We start from the raw sequence: 20211 nt of genomic DNA, 5'->3' as shown, positions 1-20211 counted from the left end.
CTGTGTTCCCACACAATCACCATGTAGTGGAAGCCTCCCAGTTGAGAAGCCACACATGCAGAGCTTACGATTGACTTTTAGTACTTCATTTGTTCAATGTTAGGCATTTGGGGAAAGCTTCCATGTGAAAGACAGAGACCAAAACACAGAAGAGGAACTTGGAGGAAGTAATTTTGGAAACAGAAGGAGGGCTGGGGGAAAAAAAATGCCAAACCATACTGTAGGTAATTACATCGGAGAGGTGAGAAATTATATTCATGAAATATGATCAAGATGTCATAAAAATGATCAGAAAAAGAAAGTGCTCTGGAAATTAAAAATATGATAGGCAGTTTTGGTGCATTCAAAAAATTTTTTTAAACTACCTCAAATTTATAGAAAATTTGCAAGTATAGTATAAAACTTTTTTCTCTGAACCATTGGAGAGTAAGTTGCTAGCTGCATGCTCCACCACCAAACAAGGACATATCACCTACATAACCACAGTACAACCATCAAATCAGGGAATTAACATTGACGTATTACCACTATCTAATTCTCAGACCTTATTCAGAGTTTGCCAGTTGTACTAATAATGTCCTTTATAGCAAGAGGATTGAATTTAGAATCACATGTTGTGTTTAGTTTTCATGTATCTGTAGTCTGCTTCTGTCTGGAACAGTTCTGCACTCTGACTTTGTTTTAAAAACATTAATTAATTAATCTATCTATTTATCTATCTATTTATTTTAAACAGTGCTGCTATGAACATTGGTGTGCATGTATCTTTTTGAATTAGAGTTTTCTCTGGATATTTGCCCAGGAGTGGGATTGCTAGATCATATGACAACTCTATTTTTAGTTTTTAAAGGAAACTCCATACTGTTTTTCATAGAGCTGCACCAATTTACTTTCCCAGCAACAGTGTAGAAGTCTCTCCTTTTCTCCATACCCTCTCTAGCATTTATTATTTGTAGACTTTTTGATAATGTTTTGCCCAGTTTTTAATTTTTTTTATATTGAGTTGTATGAGCTATTTATATATTATGGATATTAACCCCATATTGGACATATCATTTGCAAATGTGGAAATTTTAACAGTATTAATTCCTCAGCCCATGAACACAGGTTATCTTTCCAGTTCTTTGTATCATCTTCAATTTCCTTCATCAGTATTTTATACTTTTCAAAGTATAGGTCTTTTATGCCTTGGTTAGGTTTATTCCTGGGTATTTTATTCTTTGTATGTGAGTTTAAACAAGATTGTTTTCCTGCTTTTTCTTTCTGATAGTAGTATGTAGAAAAGCAGCAGATTTCTGTGTATTAATCTTATATCCTGCAACTTTACTAAATTCATTTGTTAGTTCTAATAGTTTTTTTGATGAAGATTTTAGGGTTTTCTATATATACTATCATGTCATCTGCAAATAGTGACAGTTTTACTTCTTCCCTTCCAATTTGGATGCCTTTTATTTTTCTTGTCTGATTGCTATGGCTAGGATTTCTTACTATTTTAAATAGAAGTGGGAGAGTGGGCACCTTTGTCCTGTTCCTGATTTTAGAGGAAAGAATTTCAGTTTTTTATCATTGATACGATGTTAGCTGTGGGTTTGTCATAAATGGCCTTTATTATGTTGAGATATATTTCCTCTATACCAGCTTTGATGGGAGTTTTTATCATGAATGGGTGTTCAACTTTGTCAGGTGTTTTTTCTGCATCTCTTGAGATGATCTTGTGATTTTTTTTCCCTTCCTTTTGTTAATGTGGTGTATTACATTGATTGATTTGTGAATGTTGAACCATCCTTACATCCCTGCAATAAATCCCACTTGATGATGGTGTATGATCCTTTTTATATATTGTTCAATTTGGTTTGCTAATATTTTATTGAGGATTTTCGCATCTGTGTTTATCAGAGATACTGGCCTGTAATTTTCTTTTTCTGTAGTGTCTTTGGTTTTGGTATCAGGGATAATTTGGGAGTATGGGATAAACAGATGCACACTGCCATATATAAAAGATAAACAGCAAGTTCCTACTGTATGGCACAGGGAGCTATATTCAATATCTTGTAATAATGTGTAATGGAAAAGAGTTGAAAATAAAGAATTTAGATACACACACATATGTGTAACTGAATCACTTTGCTGTACACCTGAAACTAACACAATGCTGTGAATCAGCTGTACTTAAATAAATTTTTTTTAAAAATAAAAAAGGTAATTATTGATAAGTATATACTTCTTGCCATTATATTGCTCATTTTCTGGTTATTATAGTTCTTCTCAGTTCATTTTTTCTTTTTTTAGTTTCTTCCCTTGTGGTTTGATGATTATTTCTTTAATGATATGCTTGTGTTCCTTCTTTTTAGTTTTTGTGTATCTATTGTACGTTTTTGACTTGTTACCATGGAGTTCATATATGTTGACCTTAACTATATCTACTTGCTTTAAACTGGTAAGTTCAAACACCTACTAAAAGATATACATTTTTTTTCTCCCCTCCCTGACATTTTTTGGTTTTGAGTCATGTTGTTCTTCTTCATGTTTATCCCTTAACTGCTATTGTAGTTATACTTGCTTTTACAAATGTTGTCTTTTAATCTTCATGCATGCTTATGTAAATGGCTCATCCTCAGTTCCTACTATGTATTTGCCTTTCCTAGTGGGATTTTCCTTTTCCTGGAGATTGTTTCTTTTCCACTTATAGAAGACCCTTTCACATTTCTTTTAGGGTAGGTTTAATATTGATGAATTCTTTTAGTTGTTGCTTTTCTGAGAAATTCTTTATCTCGTCTATTCTGAGAATAATATTTCTGGGTAAAGTGTCTTTGGCTGCAGTGTTAGGGCACTCTACCCAGAAAGCACCTTTCAGTGCTTTGAATGTATCATACTTCTGGCCTGCAAAGTTTCTGCAGAAAAATCGCTGATAGCCCTAAAAGGGCTTTGTATGTGACTTTTTTTCTCTTGCTGCCATTAGAGTTCTCTCTCTAACTTTTGCTATTTTAATTATGGTATGTCTTTTTGTTTGTTTGTTTGGGTTCATCTTATTGAGACCCTCTGTGCTTCCTGCATGTGGATATCTGTTTCCTTCTTCAGGTTTGAAGAACCATTATTTCATCAGATACATTTTTGATCACCTTCTCTTTCTCTTCTCCTTCTGGGACTCTTATAAATATGTGAATGTTGTTATGCTGAATGTTATCCCAGAAATCTCTTCAACTGTTCTCATTTTTCTTTTTTTCATTTGATTTCCTTTTTGCTTTTCTCACTGAGCAATTTCCATTCTATCTTCCAGGTCACTTATACTTTCTTCTCTATCACTTGGTCTGTTGATCATTCCTTCTAGTGTGTAGTTTATTTCAGTTATTTAACTCTTTATTTCTGATTGGGTCTTTTTTATATTTCTAGTTTCTTATTAAAATTCTCACTGTGTTCATCTGTTCTTTTCCCTAATTCAGTAAACATTTTTATTATCAATGGTTTGAATTCTTTATCTGGTAAATTGTTTATTTCTGTTTCATTACTTATTTTTTCATTGGTTTTATCTTGACCTTTCAGTTGAGGCCAGTTCCTTTGCCTTTTCATTTTGCTTTATTTATTTATTTATTTATTTTGCTTCTATGAATAGAGGTGAAGCAGTTATGTGTTGCAGTCTTAAAAGGGTGTCTTTATGTGGGAGTGTCCCTCTACAGTCTGCGTGTGCCCAGTGCTTTTGGTGGAAGAGCAGAAGTTGACATGGACACAAGTCCAGCTATCTCCTTGGTAGGGTGTGGGGCAGGAGATGGAGGGGCTAGAACTGGGGCCAGGTGTGAAGTGGGACTTCCCCTCTGCTCGATGACTGTCACTGCCCTCTTGGGGTGGGGATCTGATCCAAAGTTTCTGAAGCAGAAGCCCTATGGGTTGTGCCTATGCTGGCTCTGTTCCCTGTAAGTGTGTGCTTTTCCCTCTCCCAGCAGTGGCACCCTTGCTCCCATACTGGGATAGTGCTGAAGCAAGTGGGAACTGTGTCAGCCACAGATGGAGGTCCAAGCTGTCTCCGATGGGCTCCCTGTGCAGGTGCCATTAATTGTTTTCCTTGCTCTGCTCAGAAGCAACCTTGGGTTCCAAGTTCCTTTTGTCCTTTACAGCCAGTCACTCCCTTCAGCCTCTACTTTCCCTGCCCTGCTGTGGAGCCACACCACAGGGCAGTTGGGGCCTGCATGGACTCTTGGTTATATCCGGGCATGAGCTGTGGTCGAGAGGTCGCTGTCAGAGTTCTGGGCTGCTTCTCATGTGCTCCCGGAGTACACACCAACAATAGCTGCCACTGCCCCACTCAGACTTGATCCTGGGACCAGGTCAACTCTGAGTCCCAGGGCGGACTTTTCTTCCTGGTTGTGGCAGCCCCAGATCTAGTGCCTTGTTGAGACGTGAAATAAGTGCTGGAGCATTCTCTTGGCCCAGGCTGGGTGTGCACCAAGGTGGTTTCGGGAAACCATCCAGTGTCCCATGCAGTTTCAGTCTGCCCTCTCCCCCTGTTTCTGTGGTAAGCATGTTTCTCATGAAAGGAGTTCAGGCTTCCCACAGCCCTCCTATTAGTCCCACAGGCCCTCCCACCAGCTAAGGAGACTTGTCTTCATGGTATCAAATGCCAGGGCTGGTGCATCTCAAACTGCTCACTCCCCAGGGAGGATCTCTGAGCCCATGTAATTCTCCTCCTCTTCTGAGTCTGTCCCCTCCCTCACACAGGTCCTGGCCTGATCACTTCTCTTCCCTTCTGTGATTCCATGTGGATCTTTCTTAACAGCCTTGGTTGTACAAGAGTCTGTCTGCCAGTCTCATTAGTTTTCAGTGAGAATTGTTCCACATATAGATGTATTTTTGATGTGTTTGTTGGGGGAGGTGAACTGCACTGTCCTCCTACTTCACCATCTTAATCTCTCTTCAGTAAACTTTATTTTTTTACAGCAGTTTTAGGTTCACAGAAAAATTGAGCAGAAAGTACAGGGAGTTCCCATTTCTTCCTGTCCCATGCCATCCTCCCACTGCCTCCCCCAGTATGGACATCGCTGTGTCCCATTGCAATCTGTCAGGGAGCATGGATTCTTGCCTGTCTCTTTACTGTTGATGTTCACTTTGATCACTTGCGTAAGGTGGCATCTGCCAGGCTTTGTCTCTGAATTGACTTTTTTTTTTTGTAATTAGCAAAGTACTTTTGTGGAGAGGAACTTCAAAACTAAGTAAATATCCCATTCCTTATCACACTTGGAACTCATTTACTTATGTTTTAAAGATTCATGGCTTTCTTTTTTGTCAGTGGGTTATAATATTGCTACCATTATTTATTTTGATGCTCTGTTTGTCTCTGATTTGGTCTGTGGAAGCTCTTTCAAGCTGGTTTCTATGTTCTTTTGACATGTCTCCATCATTCTTGGGTATTTCCTTAGTTTCTCGCACACAAGATATTCAAGGCTCTTTTTAAAAATGGAAATATAATTCACATACCAAAAAATTTACCCTTTTAAAGTGTATGTGTGTATATATATGTATGTGTGTGTGTGTATATATATATATGTATATACACACACCAGTGGTTTTTATATATTTACAGAGTTGTGCAGTCATCACTATCTAATTTCACATTTTTATCACCCCAAACAGAAATCTTGTATCTATCAACAGTCACTCCCCATTTCCCTCCAATTCCTCCCAACTGTTAGTAACTCATTAATTTACTTTCTGTTTCTATGCCTATTCTGGGCATTTCATATAAATAGAATCATGTGATCTGTAGTTTTTTGTGTCTGCTGCTTTCAGTTATCATAGTATTTCCAAGATTCATCCATATTGTAGCATATAGCAGTATTTCATTTTAATTACCATATTTTATCAATATAGCATACTACATTTTGTTTATCCATTTATCAGTTGATAGATATTTGGGTTGTTTGTGCCTCTTGGCTATTACAAATAATGCTTCCATGAGCATTCAAGGATAAGTTTTTGTTTGAATATATGCTTTCATTTCTCTTGGGTATAAACCTAGGAGTGGAATAGCTATGCCATGTAGTAACTCTGTTTTAACTTTTTGAGGAACTGCCAAACTATTTTCTAAAGTTGCTACACCATTTTACTTTCCCCCCAGCAATGTGTGAGGCTTCTTATTTCTCTGCATCCTCTTCAAAGCTCTTATATTTTTTCTATTCCAGCTCTGGAATCAGCCATTTCTCCATGGAGCCCTGGTTCTTTTCAGTGAAGAATATTTAAAAATCAAATCTGGTGCTAGGTATACTCATTGCTACATGGAATTGAGGTAGCGATTTGCTGCTCCAAGATTCTTTGTGGGTGGTACTAGAGAATATATGTGTATAAACACACACACACACACACACACACACACACACACACACACACACACACACTTACATCTATGTTTATCACTATAAGTATGTTTATTGAACACATAAGTATGTTTATTGCTATAAGTATGTTTATTGAAGTCCGTGAGTTCAAACTGATACCTCAAATTCCCAACCAATACTGCAAGGCTCTTTCTAGTTTTCTCTTTTTCCACATTTTAACCCTCTTCTCTAACAGTGAGAAACCTTGCTCCCATTGCCCTTCATGTAGTTACTTATTTGATCCATCTTGCTACATGTGACCTATCTCCTGTCACTGTCTTCTTCCCTTGTTCCTTACCAGCACAGGCTCTGGCCTGCCACTCTTAAATCTCTTCCTCATCCCTCCTGCACATGGACCCTTCTCACCCACTTGTGCTCTGACTCTCCCTGCCAGACCATCACCTTCATGTGGATGCCTTCCTCACTTCCCTTGGGCACCAACACCCCATGCTGGAGTGTCCTATATAGACAATTTTCTTCCCTCTGGGGCTCTGACACATTATGCTCGGCCACCCCCACACAAGGTTGTCTGCTTCACGGCACTTGGACTCTGATGCCGACTCCTCTGTTACACCAATGCCCTCTTATCCTGCTCCCTGTTTATTCAATTTTTAATAACTTTTACCTTTTATTTTTATTGTTTCAACTTTTTGAGGTAATTATAGATTCACAGGTAGTTGCAAAAATAGTGTAGAGAGTTTCTGTGTACCCTTTATTTACAGTTTTTCTCATTGGTTACATCTTACATAACTAGAGAAAATACAAAAACCAGAAAATTACTTTTATTTGCCCATGTATTGATAGATATTTGGGTTGTTTCCACCTTTTGGCTGTTGTAAATAAAGCTGCTGTGAGCATGTGTGTATAGTTGTTTCCTGTTTATCACATATAGATCTGTGTAACCACCATTGCAGTTTAAGGTACCGTACAAGTCTGTCACCACAGAGGTCTCCCTTGTGCCACTCTTTTATAGTCACAGGCATTCTACTCTCCCTACTGTGCCATGTTTAATGACTTTTTAAAATTAAAAACATTATTACAAGTCACAGGAAGAGCTGAGTAAACCAAGTTATGTTCATGAATGGGAAGACAGTATCATTAACAGTCCTGAGGGGCAGGCTAGGAACTCTCAGTTCTGAAGGTTGACTTTATTGGCACTGTATTCTGTCCTGAACCATTGCTGAGTCTTGGGGCCACCTGGCCTTATACAGAGAGCCCAGTCTGGCCCCCTGTCATCCAGAAACTTCTAGACATTTACAGCCAGTGTATTCTCATCCTCCTTGCTAACTTTCAGATCCCAGGCCTGAAGGTTGCTGTCTAGTTTTGTTAACCCCTGTGGACTGCCAGCCGTCAGTTCTCACTAATTACTGTGGCTTGATTTCTTCATGGTTAATGGCATTTGTATATTTCCCTTCCTTGTTTATGAATTTGTATAAACTCTTTAAAAATAATTTATTTTTTCTATAATTTCTGTATTCAAAGTGAGGTTCCCAGCACCAGCTCGGTATACTTTTTTTTTCTTTTCTTTTGAAAATTTTCAAACCTCTAGAAAAGTTGAAAGAATAGTACAGTGAAGACCCTTATAGCCTTCACCAGATTCATCAATTTTTGCTGTTTTGCCTCTCTTTTGAACACTTCTCTCCTTCCAGCACTCATTCACTTACATTCACATACTTTTTTCTTTTTAATCATTTAAAAGTCAGTTGCAGATAACAGAAGACTTCTTCCCTAAATAGTTCAGCAGGCATCTCCTAAGAGTAAGGACATTCTTCTACAAAATCAAAATACCACTATCATAGCCAAGAAAATGATTATTCATTGTATCACCTAATGTATAGTCCAAATTCCCCTGATTGTCCCCTGAATGTCTTTTGTTGTTGTTGTGTATGTATAGATGTGTATTTTCTTGGTCTAGGATCCAGCTATAGTATTCATGCATAGTATTTGGTTATTTAATCTCTTTAGTCTCCTTTAATTTAGAATCATCTTGTTTTTTATAATGCTGAATTTTTGGAAGAGTGCAGGATAGTTGTCTTATTGAATGCCTCACATCCTTGGTTTGTCTAATTGTTTCTTCCTGATTCAATTCAGATTAAACAATTTGGGGATAAATATCTTGTAAGTGATGTTTTAAACTTCTCATTGCATCACATCAGGAGGTGCCTAATGGTCGTTTGTTAAACTTTCGACTATACGAAGCTTGATCATTTGATTTAGGTAGTGACCACCATATCTTTTCACTGTACACATACATTTTCTCCTTTGGAATTAATAAATCATCTGTGGAATGGTATTTTGAGGCACTGTGAGAGTTTTTTTCCCCACTAACCATTTACCTGAAGGTTTTAGCATCCATTTTGGATGCTTACCTGAATCAATAATTGTAATTGGAGTTTAATACAACTTCTTGACCAGCTGTTAATACTGTTCTTTTATTCATTCCACAGGTGTTTATTGAATGGGCACCACATCAGGTTCTGTGGCTATCAGAGGGTGAACACAGTCTAGTGGGTGTCTTTGCAGCATCTACAGCCTGGTAGAAGAGATTGACAGTAATCAGACAATCACACCAGCAAATATATATTTATAGACTGTGATAATAATTATAAAGGGAAAAGTGGGGGTGCTGTGAGAGATTATAAGGGAAGATCACCTTTTCTAGGGTTTCAGGGAAGACTTCATGTGAAAATAATATTTGAGCTAAGAGCTGAAGGATGTAGAGTTATTTTGGCAAGGACGTGGGGTGTATTGGAGACAGGTAAAAGGTCTAGAAGAGGAAAAGAGCATGGTGCATTGAAGAAATGTATATTCAAGTAGTGTTCCAGCACCAAGCATAGGGTCTGCACGTAGTAGATGCTCAGTAAATATTAGTGGAAGGGAGGATGGGACTTAAAACTAGCCCTTGTAATCACTGTTGCTAGATTATTTATTTTACAATAAAAGGATCAAGGCCAAGGTTTAAAAACTTAAATAATTGCTTATGAAGTACTTACCATGTGCCAGGCAGTGTTTTAAATGTGTTACCCACGTTAATTTATTTACTCTTGAGGTACATACTCTTATTACTCAATTTTATATATGAAAATTAAGTCACAGGTAAATTGAATAACTTCCTCAAGCCATATAGTTAGGGAACTAGGATTAGACCTTGGATGGTCTAGTCCTAGAGTTTGTGTTCTTTTTCATTATGGTTAATAATGGATAATTGCTACCATTGGTTAAAGTATATATAATACCTTTCTCAGACTCTTATTCCAGGGCTTTCATAATATGATACCTGTCTACCTCTCCAGCTGTGTCCCCCTGTTAACCCATGTAAATAAATCCTTTTTCCAATTTCACAAATCCCTCAATAATTGCCCATTCCTAGATCACTCCTTGTGTGTCTCTACCTGTTTGAAATTTTACTTCTTCATCTTCCTATCTAGAATGTCTGTTAAAATTTTATCCATCCGTCCAGACCCAGCTTAAATCCATAAATAATGCCTTCCTTGACCACTCAGACTATGATCTGGTCCATTTGTTGAACTTTTGTAGTACTTACTCTGTAACACTTACCTCTTAATTTTGTCTGACAGATTAATCATTTAATACCTTGTGCCTCTTGTGCTGTGTTATTAAAATTATTTTTGTTATTTAAATTTTAGTATTAGTTTGTATTTAGTATTGTTTACCGTTTAGTAAACGATAAGATTCTTGATATAAGGGATGATATCTGAGACATTTAGTATTGTTTACCGTTAAGTAAACGATAAGATTCTTGATATAAGGGATGATATCTGAGACTTGAATTGACCCCAATGCTCTGCATATAGTAGGTACACTATAAGTTGATCTGATTGTTTGATTACTAATATTTTACATATAATGATCATGAAGTGCTAAATATTGTAGGTGTATATTAAATGTGCTAGATTGTGTGTTGTGAGAAATTTCTTTCATGTTCTTAGCATTGGATGGCTTAAATATGCAGTATTTATAAAAATAAATGGCATATATATGAAAATGATTTTGAATTGTAAAGCATTGAACACAAAAAACAGATTTAAGAAAAACCATGCTTAGATTATGTATCCTATTTGTCTACTCAAACTTAAATTACCCAATGGGAGCCAATCAATAAATAAAAGTTGATCATGGTGTTCATTCTGTAATATATAGAAATAGCAAATCATTATGTTGTACACTGGCAACTAACATAGTGGTGTAGGTCAGTTATAATTAAAAAACAAGCAAGAAGCAAACTCACAGAAAAAGAGATCAAGTGCAAGAGGTAGGGGGAGGGGGAATTGGATGAAGGTGGTCAAAAGATATAAACTTCAGTTTTAAGATAATCAGTACTAGGGTTGTAATGTACATGATTAATATAATTAGCACTGCTGTTAATTATGTTTAAAAGTTGTTAAAGGAATAAATACTAAGAGTTTGCATCACAAGGAAAATAATTGTTTTATTTTGTATCTATATGAGATGATGTACGTTCATTAAACTCATTGTAGTAATCATTTCATGATATTTCAGATCATTATATTGTACACCTTAAACTTATACAGTTAGTTATAATTATGTTAGAAAGTCAATTATATATAAGGTCAGTTAAATTTATAATGTCAATTATATCTCAGTAAAACTGGAAGAAAAAAAAACCCTTACGAATGTACACCTAAAAAAATATAACAGCATGTTTTAAATGGAAAAAAGTAAAATTATCTTTGTCCCACCAAAAAAAATTGACTACATGAATAATTATGGGAATATACTTGAATAAGTCATTTAAATCTCCCAAACTTGTTTTTATTGGTAAAATGAGAGAAATAATCTTTACGATTCTATATACCCCAGAAGGAGAAACACTATACTTCAATAATAGAAAGAAGAAGAAACACTATAAGTCATAGAAAATCTACCACTTTTTATATTTGACTTAAAGTTTGTAGTAGCAAGATATTACATTGTTGATTTTCCCTCTTCTTTGTGGTTTCCTCACTTAGAGTTTTTGGGGGCATTGTAATCTTATCTCTCCTCTTATCTGCCTCCATACATGTCAGTGAGAAACCAAGCAAAATTTTCAGTCTTAAAAGAGAATTTTGAGAAATTAGGGTGATAGATAAGCATGGGGATCATCCTAATGAAGGGAAAACAATGGGATAACATTTATTTAACAACTGCTATGTGCTCTTGGCATTCTGTTAAGAAGTTGACACACATAGTGTATATACCCAGAGGATGCTTTTAGATTGATTAACACCAAGAAGAATTTAGAGATGGTACTTGAAGAGGTTTAAAAAGAATAACCAAGTCAGAGTCATCATTAGCATTTTGGAACTAATATCCCTCAATCCCATGCTTGCTTGAACTTTCTTATCAATTCCCATTTGAAAACAATTCTGTAAGCTTTCTTTTCTCATAGAAATGTAGTCTTCTTTCAACATCTGAAATTAATCTTTGAAGCATGTCCTATTAAAATAACCACCAAGTCTGCCTTGTACAGTTACATTTTTATGATTGTTAACTTGCAGGTTTCTAGACTTTATTAGCATGAAGATTTTACAATATGTTCAGTGGGATAATAGGGTTTATAGCTTACCATGGTCTGAATAGATTTATGAGATTTTATCCTTGAATATGTAAAATTTATAAATTATGTATTTTTATTTGTAAATCTTTGTGTTTTTTCACTTTTTCCAAGTTTTATTGAGATATAATTGACTTAGGACATTGTGTTAGTTTAAGTTGCACAACATAATAATTTTATATATGGGTGTATTGTGAAATTATTACTACAGTAAGTTTAGTTAACATCCATCACCTCATAGCTTTTTTTCTTGTGATGAGAACTTTTTAAGATCAGCTCTCTTAGCAACTTTCAAATATATAATGCAGTGTTGTTAACTATACTTACCATGCTATACATTATATCCCCAGAAATTATTTATCTTAAAACTGGAAGTTTGTAATTTGTGACCACCTTCACTCATTTCCCTCATCCCCTACATCCTGCCTCTGACAACCACTAATCTGTTCTCTGTTTCTGTGAGTTTAGTTTTTTCAGAATCCACATAAAAGTGAGATCATCTGGTGTTTGTCTTTCTCTGTCTGACTTATTTCACTTAGCATAATGCCCTGAGGATCTATCCTGTTGTCAAAAATGACAGGATTTCCTTCCTTTTCATGGCTGAATAATATTCTATTTTACATACACATAGACACACCACATTTTCTGTATCCATTCATCTCTTGATGGCTACTTAGTTTGTTTCCATGTCTTAGCTATTGTAAATAATGCTGCAGTGAACATGGTGTGCAGATATCTCTTCCAGATAGTGATTTTGTTTCCTTTGAATATATACCCAGAGGTAGAAATGTTGGGTTATATGGTAGTTATATTTTTAATTTTTTAAGGAATCTCCATACTGTTTTTCCATAATGGCTCCTCAGTTTACATTCCCACTAACAGTGCACAAGGGTTCTGTTCTCTACACAGTCTTTCTACACCAACACTTGTTATTTGCTTTTTTTTTTTCTTCTGGTAATAGCCATCTGAGAGGTATGAGATGATACCACATTATGGTTTTGATTTGCATTTCCCTGATAATTAGTGATGTTAAGTGCCTTTTCATGTGCCTGTTGGCCATCTGTATGTCTTTGGAAAAATGTCTATTCAGATCCTCTGCCCATTTAAAAAAATTTTTTTGTTGTTGTTGAGTTGTATGAATTCTTTGTATAGTTTGGATATTAACCCTTTGTTGGATATACTGTTGCAAATATCTTCTCCCATTCAATAAGCAGACTTTTTTGTTTTACTGATAGTCTGCTGTGCTGTGCAAAAGCTTTTTAGTTTGATATAGTCCCATTTGTTTATTTTTGCTTTTGTTTCCCTTGTCTGAAGAGACACCAAAAAAAAATATTGCTAAGACCGATGTCAAAGAGCTTACTGTGTTTTCTTCTAGAAATTTTATGGTTTCAGGTCTCACATTTAAGTCTTTTAATCCATTTGAGTTTATTTTTGTATGTGGTGTGAGAAAGTAGTCCAGTTTGATTTTTTTTTTCATGTAGCTGTCCAGTTTTCCCAACACCATTTATTGAAGAGGCTGTCTTTTCTGCATTCCCTTTGTCATAGATTAATTGCCCATACAAGTGTTTATTCATTTCTGGGCTCTCTATTCTTTATCATTGATCTATGTGTCTGTTTTTGTGCCGGTAGTATACTGTTTCTGTTTTTTTTTTTAAATTGAAGTATAGTCAATTGCAATGTGTCAATCTCTGGCGTACAACACAATGTCCCAGTCATGCATATACATACATATGCTCATTTTCATATTTTTTTCCACTAAAGGTTATTAAAAGATACTGAGCATAGTTCCCTGTGCTATGCAAATGAAACTTTTAAAAAAATATATTTTTATGTATAATGGCTAACAATTGTAAATTTCAAACTCCCAAATTTATCCCCTCCCACCCCCTTTCCCTGGTAACCATAAGATTGTTTACTAAGTCTGTGAGTATGTTTCTGTCTTGTAGTACTATGCTGTTTTAATTACTGTAGCTTTGTAGCATAGTTTGGCATTGGAAAGTGTATTATGGGGTGATTTTTAATTACCAGTTCAATCACCTTATTAGTAATTGGCCTGTAGATTTTCTTGTTTTTTATGATTCAGTGTTCGTATGGGTGTATGTGTCTAGGAATTCACCTGTTTATTCTAGGTTGTACAATTTGTTAGCATATAATGGTTCATAGTAGTCTCTTATGATCCTTTGCATTTCTGTTGTATCAGTGATAATGTTTATAAATTATATTTTAATAATTGAAAGTATAATACAAATTTGATTTACTTTCTAGATTTAAACAAATCTCTTGAGTGGTGTTTTTTCACTGATGGAGAATTACTTCCAAGCAGAAGCTTACAACCTGGACAAGGTGTTAGATGAATTTGAAGAAAACGAAGGTGAGAATTTACTTTGGTCAATCTATTTGAATGTATTTATGATATGAAAATGTGAGGCTGTAAGAAGATGCAGTACTTACAGAAAGTCGTGTCTAATGACTTAATGATAATAATGTTATTTATTAATATCCAGAGGAAGAACTACCATTTTTAGCACTATGGGCCAGATACTATGCTAAATCATTCACATGGATTCTATCATTTAATCTTTAAAATAATCCAGTTAAAGTAAATCTTACCTACATTTTACAGAGGAGAATAGAGGCTCAGAGAGGTTAAGCATCTTCCCCAAAGTTACTTTATTAATAAGTACACGATTAGAATCCAGGCCGTATGGTCCTAGAGCCTGAACTCTCTCTACTCTGTACATCCAATTTATAGTTAAGAAAAGCTTTAGAATGTATGATTATATTTCCCAAACTAAGAAAAATAGCTTCTTGCATATTGATTGACCAAGCAAAGATACACTTTAGTCCTAATTTTAAAAAATTTACATTTTTACATATCTGCCAAATAGTTAATTAAATTATGTGTTTTCAATGCCCAGTCAAAAAATGTCTGCTAAAGATTCACTTCACTTGAGGGAAGAAGCCTTTTCCTTAAATTCACCGTTCAGTGTGACTTGAATGGATAAGCCATAATTAAATCTCTGTTCTTCATCTTACCCTCCTTCCCTGATGTTCTTGGTTTCTAACAGAAAATGGTATGTAACGAGTTTACAAAGTGATATATTTCCATCTGAAACCTTTGATTTTAGTAATGGTCTCCAAACCTTTATCATATGCAGGGATTCAGATTATTCTTTGATAGCAGTTGGAAAGAGAGATTAATTTTGATTTTGTTGATTTGGGTCTGTGATAGAGCAAGCTTAAAGAGAATATGAGATCATGGGTAGGAAGGGAGAAGGATAACTGAAGTGGCCTGCTCTTCCTGTATTTTACCACTGATGACCCAATAACCCATAACCCTAGGCTCACTCCTCATCCACGTAAATGTGAAGCATAATCTTTTGGGATTTTATTGGATGTAGGTGGGCTTCACACATACCAAGGTGGACGGTGTATTGTCCTCACAGTTTCAATTGTTTTTGCAGGTATTTTCTCAATCCTATTTTCTTTGCTTTGGTCCTCTGTGTATCACAGTTATTTGTCAAGTGATATCTGCACAAGTGCTATATCTAATCATGTGAATACAGTACTTCTAGACTACCATTGGCTCTAATAAAACTATTAATTTCTTTACATCAGTCTTTTTGTGACTTCTGTAGATTCTAGTAGGGCATTTGTATATAGCTGATTCGTAATACATTTTTGTTTAATCAGTAAAAATTGTCATTTTCATTTGAAATACAGCATTTGCTTACCAAAAGTAACTCCTTTAGAAAGAATGATTTCAGAGGCTAGCTTGTTTGTAACTATGTTTTTCATTTGTTTTGAATGATTTAAAAAAAAAAACTCAATACTATTTGTATTAAAACTACCTCACCTATCTAACCTGGTACCTTTCCAAATATATTTTAAAAGAAGTGTTTTCTCATTTTGTGTTTATTTCCTCCTTGAAATGAAAAGTGTACCACACACAGACTGTGATGACAGCAGATAGTTAACATTATACCCAGTTAGTTGGTGGTTGAATAATGAAATTTTTAATACCTGATCATTTCTGTTTGAATATTATTAATTATCCTTATAAGAGGCAGTATTTCTTTTTTGTGTTCATGAGCCAGCTTGGAAATATGATTTCTTTTTTTAAAAGAAATACATGTTACGAAATCTCAAGTCTCTGCTAGCCCAAGTTTTGTAAACTCAGGATTTAACGTTTAACACTCAAAGCATACATACAGTCTGATGCTTTATGACCTTTACAAGCTGCCCTTCTGGCTTCTTTTCACTAATTCCTTACACTAATTCTTTTTTCAACCCAAACTGATTTATTTATTACTCAGATTGTTGTGTTTCGAGCTATACTTTTACTTGTTCCCCTCTTTTCTAAACTTACATAAAATTGTCTTTGAAGCCCAGGTCATTTCTTCCTGCTTCCATGAATTCAAGCTTGCTGCCTCAGCCTGTAAAATACCTTTTTCCTCTCAATTTATTTTTCACTACTACATAATAGTTTTCAAATACTTATGCTATCCTGTATCTATTTCTTATTTTTCCAACTAAATTATGTACTTATTGGAGGCCAGAGCTGTCATTTAATCTTCATGTTCCTTAAGCCCAGTGCTTTTGCTGTGGTAGATACTTACTTAGCATATGTTTATTGTGTACCTACGACATACCACTCACTATGCAAAGCAGGGATTTACATTGATGGAAGGAAATGGTTTCTGCCTGAAAAAGTCAGGTAAATAAAACGTATTGCAGTGTTATAAATGCTTTAATAGAGATATGAACAAGGTGCCTAAAGAACATTAAAGATTAATGTTACTACTGAGTAGAAAGTATATTTACATAATTTCAGGACTGTGATTATCAGATTTACTGTAGGAAGAAAAGACAGACAATAAGAGCATAAGTGCATTATTTCTTATTTCTCTGATTAAACATACACATAGCACAGTAACTTGGAAAAATAGTCATCATGGTTATGATCTGTTAAAAATAAACAGAAACATATGAAATTATTCTTATTTACAGAATATAAGCAGGTTGATTTAATAAGGCAAATGAATACTTTCTGCCAAATGTCCTCAGATGATAGTGTAAACATGAACTTAATAATTTATTATGACATGATTATAAGTGTTAATTTCACATATTTAAATAGCAAACTTTTTAAACTTATTGTGGACAGATTTCAAATATATACAAAGTAAACAAAATAGTATAATAATCTAGTTTATCCATTCCCCAGCTTCAACAGTGATTGACATGCTGTCATTTTTGTTATATTTATGTCTTCATTTGCTCCTTACTTCCTGCTTCATTGTTATTTTCACAGTTTTTTAAAAGATAAACTTTATATATTAAAATATATATTTCTTAACTGGACAGTTTTGACAAATAGATATATCCATGTAACCCACACCTTAGTCACGATGTATATTATAGAGCATTCTCTCACTGCAGAAAATTCCTTTGTTTTCCTTCCCACTCAATTACTGCATTCTCATTACTATTCTGATTTTTTTCTGCCTTAGATTAGCCCCAACCTCTTGTTATGTTGGGCCAATCCATGGCCTTCCCCACTATTCTCCCCACCCCCCTGCACCCCAAAATACAGCCTGTGAGCCACTTTAATTGTGGTACTAGATTGAGGTAGAATTCTTTTGTTGTTTGGCACGTTCTATGATATTACCATTTGGTAACACATAATACATGCAACAATCTTAAATACATTTTCTTATTCTTAGGTAAAAATTAGAAACTTCAGATCCTAGGAATATCCTGTTTTCGCATGTCCTAAGAATTTTATTTTCAGAGCATATTTGCAAATATAGTTGATTAATTTAGCCCTAGCCTTTTCAGAGTTACCAGCAAACTTAATGTAATTATTTATTTTTTTCAGATGAAACAGTTTCTCCTATTTTATTGGATACAAAGTGGAATAAGATTCTAGATCCCCCTTCTCATCGACTGCCATTTAACCCTGCATTGGCCAGTGTGAATGAACCTGCTGTTTCTGAGTCACAGCCACAACTGAAAGTCTTCTCCCTGGCTCATTCAGCAACTCTTAACTCAGAGGGAGAGGACCACTGTGCTAATGGACAGGACTGTAGTCTGAATCCAGAGATCAACACAATGTGGATTGATGAAAATGTGGTTGCAGAAGATCAGTTAATTAAGAGGAACTGTAATCGAGATGATCAGTGCAGTACTGTTGAAGTGGGAGAGAAGAAATGTGGAAACCTAGCTTGTCTGCCAGATGAGAAGAATGTTCTTGTTGTAGCTGTCATGCATAATTGTGATAAAAGGACATTACAAAGTGATTTGCAGGATTGTAATAATTACAATAGTCAATCCCTCATGGATGCTTTTAGCTGTTCACTGGATAATGAAAACAGACAAACTGATCAGTTTAGTTTTAGTATAAATGGGTCCACTGAAAAAGGTATGAACTCAGAGAAACAAATGGATCCAATAACTAGACCAAATGCAGAGGGGGATTCTGTTAAACATATATGTACTACTTCATCTGATAATCTAGCCAGTGTCTGTTCCCCTTCACAGTTACAGGATGATGAAAATATAATAGGTAGGGACCCCTCCATGTCCGTGATTACAAGTTTATCACTTGATTCAGTAATCTCATCCCAGGGAACAGATGAAGGTCCTACTGTAAAGCAGGAGGACTGTATACCAGATGAGGATCTCACTGTCAAAACCAGCTCTCCTAGGACAGACCCAGGGAGTCCAAACTCTTTTTCCCACTTGAGTGAGGGGACTTTGATGAATGAAGAGCCAGCAGAGGAGAGAACAACTGAAGAATCCATCCAGTCTGGCTTACCTTTGCTTCTCAAGGCAGGCATGCCTAACGGGTCTGGGAGGGATGATACCTGTGAACAGTTTTCAGATTGCCTTGTGCCCAGTGAAGTTAGAGCTGATGAAAATGAAGGCTGTAAACATGAGGAAATTCTTGGCACTACAGAACTTCTTAATATGACAGAGCATTTCTCTGAATCTCAGGAGATGACTAATTGGAAATTGACTAAACCAAACAAGGTGAATGACAGCCAAGTAAATAAAGAAAATGAGAAGTTTCTGCAAGTGGATCAGCCTGAGGACACTCACGATGATAGTGGAGGAGAGTGTGGTAAAATGGCAGAAGCAGCTCTAGATTTAAAAGGAACTTGCATAAATGAAAGTGAAGGATGTGATTTCTCCACTGTTATGGATACACCAGCAGCAAATTCTCTACCTAATTGTTGTGATTCCTATGGAATGCAGAGCCCAGTTGTTTGTTTTGTTCCAAAGACTTTACCCTCCAAAGAAGATTCAGTAACAGAAGAAAAGGAAATAGAGGAGAGCAAGTCAGAATGCTACTCAAATATTTATGAACAGAGAGGAAATGAAGCCACTGAAGGGACTGGATTACTTTTAAACAACACTGGTGACCTAATGAAGAAAAATTATTTACACAATTTCTGTAGTCAAGTTCCATCAGTGCTTGGGCAGTCTTCACCCAAGATAGTAACAAACCTGCAATCTATCAGTGTTCCTTTTGGGGGTGCAAGACCCAAGCAACCTTCTAATCTTAAACTCCAAATTCCAAAGCCATTATCAGACCATTTACAAAATGACCTTCCTTCAAACAATGGAAATAATATTAAAAACAAAAATGATATTCTTGGGAAAGCAAAATCAGGGGAAAACTCAGCAACCAATATATGCAATGCCTCTTTGGGAAACATCTCTATTGTTGATACAAATGGGGAACATTTAGAAAGTTACGAGTCTGGGATATCCAGTAGACCGTGCCTTGCGTTAGCTCCAGAAAGCCCAGATAATGATCTCAGAGCTGGTCAGTTTGGAATTTCTGCTAGAAAGCCATTTACTACTCTGGGTGAAGTGGCTCCAGTCTGGGTACCAGATTCTCAGGCTCCAAATTGCATGAAATGTGAAGCCAGGTTTACGTTCACCAAAAGGAGGCATCATTGTAGAGCATGTGGGAAGGTAAGTTTTGTGTGTAAACTCAGGAATCTGGCATGCCCATTTTATAATGCTCAATTAGAAATTAATAAAGGCAATATAAGGTGAACATATTTCTGGTTGGGATGACATAAATAGCTTTTGAAATTCCAAGTCTAGTAAATTTCTGAGTAAAAAATGATCTCACTGATTCTTACTGTTTATATAATTTTTTGTTGTTGTGAACATTCAAGCTGAGTCAGTTTTCATGAACAGATGAGAACTGAGGAAATGTTAACTTTGTGGTTTCTGGATTGATCGATACTTGGTTAA

The 20211-nt window shown here is 35.6% G+C and overlaps 1 protein-coding gene across 3 annotated transcripts in view; it reads left to right on the top strand.

Moving 5' to 3' along the window:
• The window catches only part of ZFYVE9 (zinc finger FYVE-type containing 9), a 131508-nt gene that overhangs the window by 41183 nt on the left and 70114 nt on the right, over window positions 1-20211 (top strand). For all 3 annotated transcript variants that reach the window (XM_031465123.2, XM_010984753.3, XM_064493588.1), the window contains exons 3-4: window positions 14203-14308; window positions 17819-19923. In XM_031465123.2, coding sequence (XP_031320983.1) covers window positions 14239-14308; window positions 17819-19923 — 2175 coding nt within the window. In that variant the 5' untranslated portion in view covers window positions 14203-14238. The remainder of the gene's footprint in view (window positions 1-14202; window positions 14309-17818; window positions 19924-20211) is intronic.

This window comes from Camelus dromedarius, chromosome 14 (assembly GCF_036321535.1).
Source record: "Camelus dromedarius isolate mCamDro1 chromosome 14, mCamDro1.pat, whole genome shotgun sequence".
Taxonomy (NCBI): Eukaryota; Metazoa; Chordata; class Mammalia; order Artiodactyla; family Camelidae; genus Camelus; species Camelus dromedarius.
The sequence above is the reverse complement of the archived record's forward strand: the minus strand, read 5'-3'. Positions and strand labels throughout refer to the sequence as shown.